Raw genomic sequence first — 12,513 nt, forward strand, 5'->3', positions numbered from 1 at the left:
GGAAAGCAATGGGGGAAGAGCCTGTCCCCGGTCTCTTAAGATCTCTCAGTAGAGGGTCGAACAAAGCCGAACAATGGAGGAGAACCCTCGTTGAGTATTGCTAGTACGTACGGGTGCATGTGGCATTCGCAGGAAGCCAAGACTACAGGGTGTGGGGCCATGCTCTCTGCAAAGATCAGATTTCCACATTCTTCCCTTCTGCCACACCTAAGTCCCTAATTGTCTGCCCACAGACAAAGTATTTCGAGACCACACCATTGCAGCCAGTTTTTTTTACCTAGATGTTTCATTTGGGTCCGAACCAGAGTTTTGGTTGAGATCGGTTGAGTTGCGTGCAGCCGTTCTCAAGGGGAGGGAAAGAAAATGGGATTATTTGGGAATTGAAAGTGAGGAACGAGACAGAAAGAATATTGTAAACCTTCGGTGTTTGAATGTCGCTTGAAATATCTGAAACTGTTAATATTAACTTCAAGGTTTTTTCATTTAAATATCTGAAAATGACCCAACCAAACTACATCCCATGACCCCATGATTCCTTACATTGGGAATCATTATAACATAAAATGTAGTTTGGTTGGGTCATGAAATCAATCCTACTGTTCAAAAGCTTCAAAGCATTTATTAAATTGGATTAATAAAATTAGACGCTTCATACATCCTGCATGTAAAAGCTTCCCTCAATGTTAGCAGCTATAGTATTCCTCCAATTTCTTTCCTTTCATGTCTTTTTTTCCCGCTCCACTTGGTTCTGATCAATAAAGGTCTATTTTCTCCCACACAAGGTTTCCCATTCAATACATCTGCCAAGGGTTTTAAAAACATAGAAGCATGATCCATTTATTATTGGCTGTAGGCATGATCTATCTTTCTAGATACCTGGCGTTGAGAATGAGTTTTGTTTGTTTCCTTTATACACCCTATATTGACTGCCATTGGTGGATGGCTGAATCAATCATACTCTGCCAGATGTGCAATTCACCAGTGCCATAAAAGAGGTCTCACCCACGTCAACCAATTAGAGCAGATTTAGGTTTTATCTGTGAGTTTTGAATCTTCAGTGACCTCCCATTTATGTGCATTGATATTTTCTATGTATTAAAGTTGTTTCTTTAATCAATGTATTGTTGAAATGAAGAGAGAGTCCATGTCTATTACAATGTGTCATTGCTGACAGGACTAAACAGGCTTTTGACAGCTGTGAAAAATGTGATTTGAATATTTCATCAGGTATAATATGCTGACCTAAAATAACTGGTCAATACTTATGAGGGAGAATTGCTGATCTGATTACGAGTCAATAGTTAACAAATTTCCTGTATTCCTTCTGGGACCTCCTCCTACATGAAGCAGTTTGTCATTATGAATGAAAGAGGTTTTTTGTCATTGGCAACATATTTCATTGTGTTATAAATGTATTGCTCTAAATAATGTCAGATACACTACTTGCACATGTATTTTGAATTGTACTTTTCATAAAACTTACCAGCTTTTATACATTTTTTAAAGTTATCTGTTATAATACTCTATATTTACATTTAATCATTTGCTTTAATCAAATTACCCTTTAAGCTGCCATAACACACGCAGTCATTGCCAATCTCATAGTAATCTTGAGTACCTATAGAGTAGTATTGCATACTTCCTATCTTCCAAAAAAGTATTTAGTTTGATCACTTTTATAAAAGTTAAAAATACGACCTCCTGGGGGTTTGCGGGGAAGGAACTATATCTCGAGCACTGATTCAGTATAAATTTGTATTGTTTACATTGTGCACGTACGTGCCGATTGCCAGCAAAACACAGACATATGATTGAGTTTCACTTACCGCATGGTAGTTTCAAACGATCTCCAAATCCAGCGTCATATCCACCGTTTATATAACATCCATCACTGAAATCCCGTGAACAAACAAACACTCCTTGACTTCCCTCTCTATCGCAAGAGAAACAATCTGCAGCTGCAGGCCTAAAGCGCAGCCAATCTTGACACAGCGCAGCCAATCTTGAGGGTAAGCAGGTCTTCCTCGCTTGGAGGTTGATGTGTGAGCGGGCTATTTCTTTCGCCTGGCTGTTGGCTTTTCCTTGAGAATTGCCCAATAAGGGACTAAGAAAAGTTGTTACGAAACAGATTTTAAATTCGAAAAGAGCTTGTATGAATGCTGGGGGGGTGTATTGAGCAAAAAAATACTACGTAATATGTCCAACTCGTTTTTTGACAATTGACCATGTCAAGCATGAGAAGACAGCACGTTTAAGATTGTAAAGAAGTCAGAATGCAGGAAACACCATTGCATGGCGCCTTTAAAGATATTATTTTATTATTTTAAAGGATTGATGGGAATTGAGCACATGACACTGGTGTTGCTACACTCTTTCAAAGCCACCCAAACCATACTGTACAAGTATGGGTTTGTCGTGTCCCTTCGCATCCAGTGTGGACTATTTTTTTATTATAATGGGGATCTAATACATTCTTGTCTTTTACCATGATGCGTCGCGTCTGGTATAGACACGGTGTTACTTTTGATTGTTAGAACTGTTCTATCCACAAGAAACAAACAAATTCAGTCCTTTACAAAAAGAGTTTTCACATCAATGAGAAATGTGAGCAAGTCAAAAGTGAATCGCACTGCAGCACGACATAAGACAAGCAACAAAACAGCGATTCCATTTTCCATTCCATTCCATTTTCTACCGCTTATTCGAACTACCTCGGGTCACGGGGAGCCTGCGCCTATCTCAGGAGTCATCGGGCATCAAGGCAGGATACACCCTGGATGGAGTGCCAACCCAAAAACAGCGATTTGAAATCATAATTTACAAACGTTTCCACAACGTTACAATACGTTTTGTAAGATTACTCTGTTGTCCATGCTGGTTATAGTGCACATCCTTACACCGTGTCTACTCCAGGTGCAACCGGCGCAACGCGACACGACACACGCCTTGTTCTACACCCCTAAAAACGTTGCTTCACAAGGTTCTTCCGATTATAATAAGTAAGAAAGAGATGGTTCTTTAAAGAACCTTTGACTGAATGGTTCTTTGTGGAACCAGAAATGGTTCTTCTATGGCATCGCTGTGAAGGACCTTTTGAGATAGGTTATGGGATTGTCGCGTCTCATCCAGTGTGGACAAATTTTTTAATTATAATGGGTTCTAATGCTGTGTATTATTGATTACGCCACGTCGTGTCAATGTAGACACAATGTTAGAACTCTTACCTCTATTTCATAAAGCGCTCAACATGGACACTGTAAAAAATGTTGGGTTCAACTCAGCGCTGGATCAAAAAGGGATGAACACAACCGCTGGATTGTGAATTAACCCATTGGGTTGTTTCAACCTAAAACGCTGGGTTGCTTGAACCCTTTGTTTGGTCCAATATAAACATTTTCTGGGTTCAATTAACCCAACTTCTGGTTTCTCCCATGCTGACCCACACTGGGTTGAAAATAACCCAGTATTTTGAGATACACTTCCTATTCATTACAGTATAGTATGTGTGCCATATATCGTGCACACTAAAAACCAGACAAATTCACAGACAATTATGTAAAACTAAGCCGTACATATTCCCATTATTTAAATAAGATAATTAAATCTGAAATATAATATCGCTCTACCCTCACTTCTTTCTGCCCAGAGGTCCTGACACGGCTTGCAAATAGGCCTATTGATTTGATGAAAATATACAGAAGGTGCATCTCCTAAATGTGCTTAGCAGAAAGGTTCCTGGCGGTCAGCAGAAAGAATCGTGAGCGTTTTGTCCCGGTGATGAATGTAGCGCTCTGACAGGTCACTTCTACCCCCCACACCCTGCCCGAACGCCACAATTTGTTCCCTCCAGAGGGCGGGAGACGAATCTCAGCGGGTGACAGATTTATTGGCATCCACGTGAAGCAAAACACCTCCAAATCCCTGTTAAAGGCTTCAGAGATTGAACTCCCATTTATATCTAGTTGGAATCCAGTAAAATATTTCATTCGTTTCATCAGTGGGTCGGACAGAAGACCTGGAAGCCTGGATTTTGTGGAGAACAACATTTATTTTCAGGCCCTGTTCAGATTTCATCGCCGGAGGTCATCAGGTCGCTGTAACGTTGGCCTCTTGTAGTCGTTTCTGCTGAAGGGCTCTAGAACTAGCATTTGATCATATATGAGAAAAAAAAGTGTAGTTTAATTGGACAAGAAAGGTTTTTTTTGCAATTGTGAGAATGAATGTGTTTAACGCAGTGAAAAGTTCATAAGAACGATTTTTTATGAATTACACTTGTTTGAGATGCTAACAATGTCTTGCAAATGTTTTCACCCAAGTTTTTTTGGTTGTTGTTTATTTATGTGTTATTAATGATGATGTCAGATGTTGTACAACCCTTGTTGCTGACACGCCCACATCGCATCACCCATAGTATCCATCGCTTGTTACCCCAAATCTCAGTCTCATATCAAAAATGAATCGTCACTACCAGGGAGAGCATGGCATCACAGATTAATATGAAAATAATCATAGCTCAATAACATCTTAACAGCATTTGGCAAAGCAGAGATTTCAGTTTTCCTGATGTAGAGCAGCATCAAAAACATATGCGTATGGTCTCTGCAGAAGCTGGAAGTGATTTTTATAGCGCACTGGTGATTCAAGCTGAAAAAGTGCCCTTTTCGTGTGTGATGGCCCTCTTTTGAGTTCACAGGTGTCCCGGCCACAGAATCCACTGGCTCTAATTAATGGTGGTGGAGCTCTCTCCTGGAGAGAAAGGGCATGGGTGGTCCTCCTCACGCTACCTAAATCTGTTCCCAACAGCCGTGCTGTTCTGAAAATATACAAAACCCTTCCCAACCTTTCGGACCGAGTTACCCAGCTCTGCCAAGCATCTCACTTTAAGGCCAATTTACACCGCCTAAATGCTTAGTCCAAACTTCCGTCAAACATAGACGTTCGTTGGGCAACCACATCTCAATCTCCTGTCAGGAACCTGCCATGACAGGGATTTGAACGCAAGGGAGGGAGAAGTGTGATTGTTTTCTTCGTAAGGCCAAATTGAAGACGCATGTTTGATTCGGGAACGCGTCCAGATCCACGAGAAAGGGTCCGGCGCCAAACAGGAAGAAAAGGCTGTGGGGAGAAGGAAGAAATAAGACTGATCTTCAATACAGTGCTTGCCCTCTTGGGCCAAAACAAATACAACCCCACAGACCTTTAATGACAATGTCAACAGCGTGGCTCTTTAGTACGAGACTTCGAAGATGAGGGAATAGGATACGGTTTACTTTATATAAGAATTTGAGGTTTCTGTCAGAGCCAATTGGAAAATTGTCCTTTCTATTTACATATCGAAATGTACATTTTCCACAGCACTTAATGTGTAAAAAATGATTCAAATCCTCTAATCTCTCTGTAATGTATGTTATTAAATGTTAGACTTAGCTATATTAATGGTCTTTTAAACAGACTGTGAAACTGTTAGGAAAGTGAAAAAGAAATGATTTTTCCACAGTGCAAAAGAGCAGTTGACATGCAAATGCATTTGCATAGTATGCATATATTTTAAATCGTCTTTTGCTCAGTCTTTTATCATTATTATGCTTTCAACTTTTATGACCTTCGAATTATTGAAAGGACGAATATTTGACACATTTGAGAAATTCATTTGTCGTACCCCAAGACCTTTTAAAGTGAACTTCACAAATTTGAAGTTTGATGAAGTTTGACAAATATAAAGACAAGTTAAGTGTTCAATATGTTATTGTTGTTACACCCACCCATAATCACTTAAAGGAACAGTTCACCCAAAAATGAAAACTCTGTCATCATGTACTCACCCTCATGCTGTTACAAACCTGTATAGATTTCGTTGTTATGTTGGACACACAGGCAAATATTTGAAAGAATGTTTGTAACCAAACAGTTCTGGGGCACCATTGACAACCATAGTATGAAAAACTACTACTATGGAACTAAATGGTGCATTCACATTTATGCATTTGACTGACCCTTTTATCCAAAGTGACTTACATTGCATTCTCCTATACATATGTTTCCAAGTATGTGCAATCCCCTGGGAACGAACCCCTGGACCTTGGCGTTGCTAGCAGAACGGTCTGGTTTCCTACATTCTTCTACATTTATTTTATTCAAAGTGACTTACTTCTGTTTTGTTCGATAAAACAAATAAATTTTTTACAGGTTTGGAATAACTTGCACGTGAGTAAATGATGACAGAATTTTCAGTTTGGGTGAACAATCCCTTTAAGATCATACGTTCCACCACAGCTGTTAACACCTCTCGTGATGAGCTAGGTCCTGCCCCGAGACAACCGCGAGACATTACAATGTCTCTCAACATCTCCCTCGTGTCTCTGAGGTTTACAGTAAGGGCTATGATGCAAGCAGGAGACGCAAATCTCCCAGGGCACGTCTCAAAGAACCTCAGCGGAGAGGCGCTTCTTTCTAATGGGTTAATGATCGGCTCTCAGGTTAGAGTGCCATTAAACGCAGGGCAAACTCTCTCTCTCTCACTAACACACACAATTGCTCACTCTACCCTAGAGCAAGAAAAGAGCTGAGAGTGTAGAGAGCTAATTGATGAAGATTCTTCGCTATCAAAACAGCCCACCACCATAAATGCCATTCCAGTTTGTCGCACTGTTCAAACAGCAGGTCTGCGTTAATGGTTAGGTGGATGTGTTTGTTCTGCATTAGGCTGTACCTGAGCCGGCACAATAGTGACCCTTGACGGTAGAGGAAACAGACAAAAAGACGATGACTAAATAATGTCTGAGTGCTATAGAAAGTCTAAGCGCTCTTGTCCCGTGAGACGAGGTCAGAACATTTCAGCAGGTCACCAATCATTCCGCGATGTGAGATCAGGAAGTTCATCTGATACCATATCATGATATCATGAAACTGAAGTTTATTTTAAAACATGACATTTTTGGTTCCGTACAAGGAATTTTTTTACCGCATTGAAGATTTAATTGAACCTTCCATGTGTTAATTGATATAAATTAAAAATGGATTTGAATATAAAATTAATTTCAAGACAGTAGTAGTGAAAAGAAGTACAATAAAAAAATAAAGCGGGTATTTCACACCATAGCGGTTACTATAAAATCCACCTTAGCACAGCTGGAATGTATTGACCAATCAACGTCTAGGACGGGAATTATCCGTTTATAAATTCTTTTTAAAAGCTGTTTATGTATGCTTAAATAGATTCTCGATACAATCAACATCAAGCGCTAACAAGGAACCTAATAATGCACCAATGCCTTGCCTGTGCACTCTTTAAGCCTCATAAGAGGGCATGTCTTGCCACCTTCCCTGACTGATATATTGATCCCGGGCTGTTATGTGCAATTAGCTTTTATTAGACCTTACAGTTGACACAAGCAGATATCATTGAAAATGACAGAATGGATTTACTATATTGGCAGGGTGATAATTGCCCTTCTAGGGCTGCGCATGCGAGTCCTTGGGAGGCAACAAAAAAAGAATATCTTAATGTTTCCCTCATGCGAATGAGGAAGACTAAAGAGGCTTCTAGTAGCTTCCTATCAGTTCTGAGTCATTAGCAGGGTGGCGGATCGAGCTATTGTTAAAAGTGTGAGATGAGACTTACATGCACCGTCGGCTTGGGTTTTCCTTTCTCCTCGACTGCCTGGGTAGGGGGAGGATGGGGTGGGCCTATGGCCGGCTATTGCCCCCCTCAGGGGTCAGGTGGAGGCGACTAGGCAGTCTGTCAGTGTGGGTCAGTTGGCTATGATTTAAAACAAACACAGGGCAGTTTGAAAAAATGAAAAAGGATGTGGATGGATGAGTTCGAGGAAGAGCTTTTTAAAATGGAATAACTAAAATGTGTAAAATGTTTTTTTAAATCATTATCGTAGCATAATGATTAAGCATTATTACAAATATAATTTGATATATCATTTTAAACTATGATTTCATCAGGGCGGCATGCACTAGCATCCAAACACCAAAATTTCATTGAAAAATATGGTGGGATTTTATTTGCAAAAATTCACCACAACTGGGGTCCGCCCGGTTAGTTTCAGCCAATTCTCCAATGGATATATAATATAATATAATATTGTCGCCATCCTTCTGAAACCTTCGATGTCCAAATTCCTAGTTTTTTAGGAAATGGAAAAAAAACTTGAAATACTTTGTTGTCAAAGTCGACAAGCACTTCTTAATACTTTTTACTGGTTAGATATTTTTAAATCCCAGTGACAAACATAAAGGTTGACTAATGATAATGATTTACGTAAAAATTAGGTAAGGACCTTGCCCAAAACATGAAACTAGTAGAAGGATCTAATTGCTGCTGAAATCTTTAATAAATTCAAACGTAAACAATAATCCATTACATGAAACGAGAGACAGAAAACATGACTAGGCAACTCATACACATGCATTCAATAACCAACACCTAAACACAAGAAACACAGTGGTATAAATACACACAAGGACTCAAAACTAACAAGGCACACCTGATGACAACACACCAATAAACCAAGACACGTCACACAAACCAAAACCAAAGTTGCAATATGGAGATACAAGGTTTCAGAAGGACACCAGCGATATAATAATATAATATAATATCTTGTGTTTGTCATTACACTAAATTTGTTTAAAGGGAAAAGCGTCACAGGAAATGATTAAATTGGAAAATGTTGCAGGCCTTATTCAAACTTGTGTAGCACCACAGCTAACACAGCAAACGTAACCTCTGTGCTATTTCATAAAACAACTAAACAAAATTGACAAACATTATTTACTTTGACTGAATCAACCTGACTACATTAGTTTGCATGAGTGTAAATAGCGATAAAGAATCAAGACTCAAAACTGGTTCAAAGCTGCAAGTTATCATTTTTATATTGTGTCTTAATATAACTAACAAATATACATGCTGTAAATATATAATACACATCCTTAAATGACACTTCAATGTCAGTCTATTTATCCATATGTGAAACAATCCTCACCATAAACTTGAAATTCCTCACGTAGCTGTTGTCAAATTTACAGCTATAATTCTGTACATGTGAGACGTCTGTCAGTTATGATTCAACTCCAGGGCCACGATCAAACTGTTCCGACTAGTTGGCCTGTGATTCTGCTTTGTTTGACTCTCGTGTGTTTTGCTTCACCCTCACACACGTTTGTTTTGGTTTTTCGCGGTGACTGCAAACACCTGACAGAACTGCGAGCTCCATTGTTCCACGAAGCTCTTGAAAATAGAAGCATATAGGAAGCAATGAACAATGACTGTTGCTTGACCCGCTAATGGATCTAGCAGCACCACAGTGTTTTCTCTTTCTTTCGGTCTCCTTCAGAGAGGACGAGGAGAGAAAGCGAGGAAAACATATGGGGTTTAATTAAACACGGATAGGACAGATCCGATCAGAAGGAGCAGACATTCCTTTCGCTGGGAACATGCGTCCTGGGGGCGTCATGCTGTAAGAGAACAGTGGAGGAATGCTAATGTAAACACATCGCAGGTAGAAACGTGAAATAAACATGATAAGCGGACCGTATGACTCAGAAATGCCGTGGCACAGATCCCAGCCCTTTCCCATGCTCCGGGTTCTATTTACTCTCCCCACAATGCCCGACAACACTCATTCTCTCACTACTGAGCGTCTCTATCTCTCTTTTGGTCATCCCTTGGTTCTTACTGTTCATTGATGATAACCAAGGAAGGTCAACAAAACAAAGTTTCCGCACAACCGGTGCAGGTCACAGACAGTTACCCCACCTCAATACAAACATAGCCATCATATACAACGATTTTCATATTAAAGCTGCAACTTTTTGGGGGTAAAAATATACGAAAATCTCTCAATTTATTAACAAGATTCTCAACAATTAGCATATAGTAATGATTTATAATGTAGGCTGTCGGATCAGATTTAGTTTGAAATGTCAGTTTGGTGTAATTTGATTTCAACCCATGTTAAGATAAGTGCGTAAAGTAACCTTTTAAACAGAGATGGCGACAAAAGTTACAAATTGCAGCTTTAATATTATGATATTTAGGCTACAATATATAAACCAAACTCTCACTATATTCTGTTGAAACGTAGCAACTTTTCAGCCTGTGAGGACCATGCCAAATCATCATGAGCTGGTATTCAATTTATGTTAAAATGTCACACCAATATCTGACTGGTCTAATACTATATAAAGCAAAGTGTAGAGCTGTCATAGCCAGGAAATATCTATGATTCTGAGTGTCCCACACCCTTTGGCTGTTTCCCCATTATCCTCATATTGCATTTCGACAGATTTGGAATGAAAGCGTGACAAAAGCTCATTATATTTATGCCTAAGCATCCTTAGCATGCCAACTTTACATCGTACACATTTCTTTCTGATAATCAATCATCTCACAGGAATCCTTATATTTCACTATGTGGCTAATTCGCATGAATTTGTATGACCAGACTTGTGCGATTTGCTTTCGTGCCAGTGACTATTTTTTTATGATTTACAGTGTATGAATTCATGCAAAGGAAAAAATAGTTCAGATTTCCTGTAATATCTGGTAAAAAAATCCCAAAAAAGACAGTTTTTTTACAGTGTTCACAAAAATACTGTCATTTTAAGAAACGTATAAATACATAAATATAAATTTATTTAGGCAGATAACAAAATTTTGATAGTCAAATAAAAGCATAAAGGCATCACATAAAAATGTAGATTGCAATATCTCCAAAGCATTTAAATGATTTTATATACCGTCTGCATTCAGTAAAACATAACGTTTTTAAAAATAAAAAATGGTGCAATATTTCATTTTAGCTGATATTAACGTGTCTAACACAGATGTGTGAGATCCTGGTTTCATTAGATCCTGAATCTCGTTCCTCCACGATTGAACCTTGACCCCTGCAGCGTTACACTTAACATGTTTTATTCTTCTGTAAAGAGATCTGTGTTTAGTGCTGGGGTCCCTCCAGCGTCGTAAAATGCGGCAGAGAGAGAAAAAAAGGCGAGCAGGGACAGGGGTTAAGTTGACAAATCCCTCGGCTTTGAGCCTCAGCGGGCCAGTAATCTCTCTGGTAAGCAAAGAGCTCTCAGGTACCCCTTCTGTTATCAGTGCACATCCACTTATAGTAGTCAAGGCAGCCAAACTCTGTTGTCTTCTCCCTTGTAGCTGCTGTGGGCCAGTGACATGAGGGTCATTAGGTCCCATCGCTTCAGTCAACAGGCCTGTGTTTGCCGGGCCACTTGTCCTGGGGCTCTTTATCTTTGCCGCAAAATTTAGATGGAATTGTTGCCCCTCACCTTGCTCGAAATTGCTCTTTTGTGTTGAATGTTGTACATCAAGGGGAACAGAGAAAGAAACAAACAAAAGAACTTTTAAAAAATTTGTCCTTTTTTTAAAGCTTTTAAATATGCCTGAAGAGAGTGCGAGTATTTTGAATGCATGTTAGAAGGTGTACATATGTATTAAGTAAAAATTTTAAAGATTACTTTAAGCATTATCTGTCATGCAGGAATACACTAAAATGGACGGGTTGCTTGACATTCCCTCATCCCTGCACAACATAAAACAAGGGGAAAAAAACATCCCGGGCAACATAAATATGGTTTATGGGTTTGGATGACCGCTTAAAGTCCAAAGCAAATTGTTCCTGTTTTAACATTTAACAAACAAGAATAAATCTGTATTAGTACGCTTCCTTTCAGTGTGTATAAGAAGTTTGTTTACATTTCCATATATTTACCTTGAGGAAGTGTGGACCAGCGTCAATAATATCTTAAAACATCTCCAATGTGAATTAGAGAGAATTATGATAGTTTACAATGATAAAAGTCTCAAAGTAAACGGAGTCCCGCTGCGTACGCATTCCCATCCAGATACTCACAGAAACAATAAACCAGTGCATTTGTATGTGCTTGTGTTTCGTAGAATTAGTTCAAAGTTTGCGGCCCTATATCAACCTGTTGATGTGTTCTTTTGATCTTGCTTTTTACCACCTTTGCCATTCCATTCACTCATTGGTGTCTACGGCAGCTTTAACTCTCTTCTTCGCCGGTTAATCATTCCTTCAGTACTATCTGTCCGCAGCGGCTTATCTATCCGTGTGTCACTTTATAACTGGCTGTTATCATTCCGTCCAACTCCACGTGATCTACACAAACCTATCAGTCGCAGGAGTTTTGAATATTGTTGATTAGGTGAGATGTGACTGCAGGTTTAGAGCAGGTCATGGTGGGGAGGAGGGGGGTTGAGGGGTGAGTGCCGTGTGTGAAAGTAAAGGGAGACATGCCAGGGTGCTGGGTTCGTCAAAAAGACCTCCATTTTTATAATGGAAAGTGGATGTTTGGTACGGTCTTGGGAAAGGATGGGAAACGTTAAAGGGATGTAGACGATTGCTTGGTTGGATGACCTGTGATTGCTGTATGTTATTTTTTTGCCTACAATGTTCACTGGCTTTGAGAGTGAATTGGGACGTGACTCCAGTAAAGATTTGGGTAGGTCATACAATATAT

At 39.4% G+C, this 12,513-nt stretch overlaps 1 protein-coding gene across 4 annotated transcripts in view; it reads left to right on the forward strand.

Moving 5' to 3' along the window:
• nr5a2 (nuclear receptor subfamily 5, group A, member 2) overlaps positions 1 to 12,513 on the forward strand; it is a 78,935-nt gene that overhangs the window by 19,669 nt on the left and 46,753 nt on the right. The window contains exon 1 of one of the 4 annotated variants that reach the window (XM_056757805.1): positions 12,238 to 12,495. The exons of 1 other annotated variant lie outside the window; for it this stretch is intronic. In XM_056757805.1, coding sequence (XP_056613783.1) covers positions 12,444 to 12,495 — 52 coding nt within the window. In that variant the 5' untranslated portion in view covers positions 12,238 to 12,443. Of the gene's footprint in view, positions 1 to 12,237; positions 12,496 to 12,513 lie in introns of those variants that run through there. 2 more of the 4 variants (XM_056757806.1, XM_056757807.1) reach the window with 2 other exon arrangements.

The sequence above is a fragment of the Triplophysa dalaica genome, chromosome 10 (assembly GCF_015846415.1).
Source record: "Triplophysa dalaica isolate WHDGS20190420 chromosome 10, ASM1584641v1, whole genome shotgun sequence".
NCBI lineage: Eukaryota > Metazoa > Chordata > Actinopteri > Cypriniformes > Nemacheilidae > Triplophysa > Triplophysa dalaica.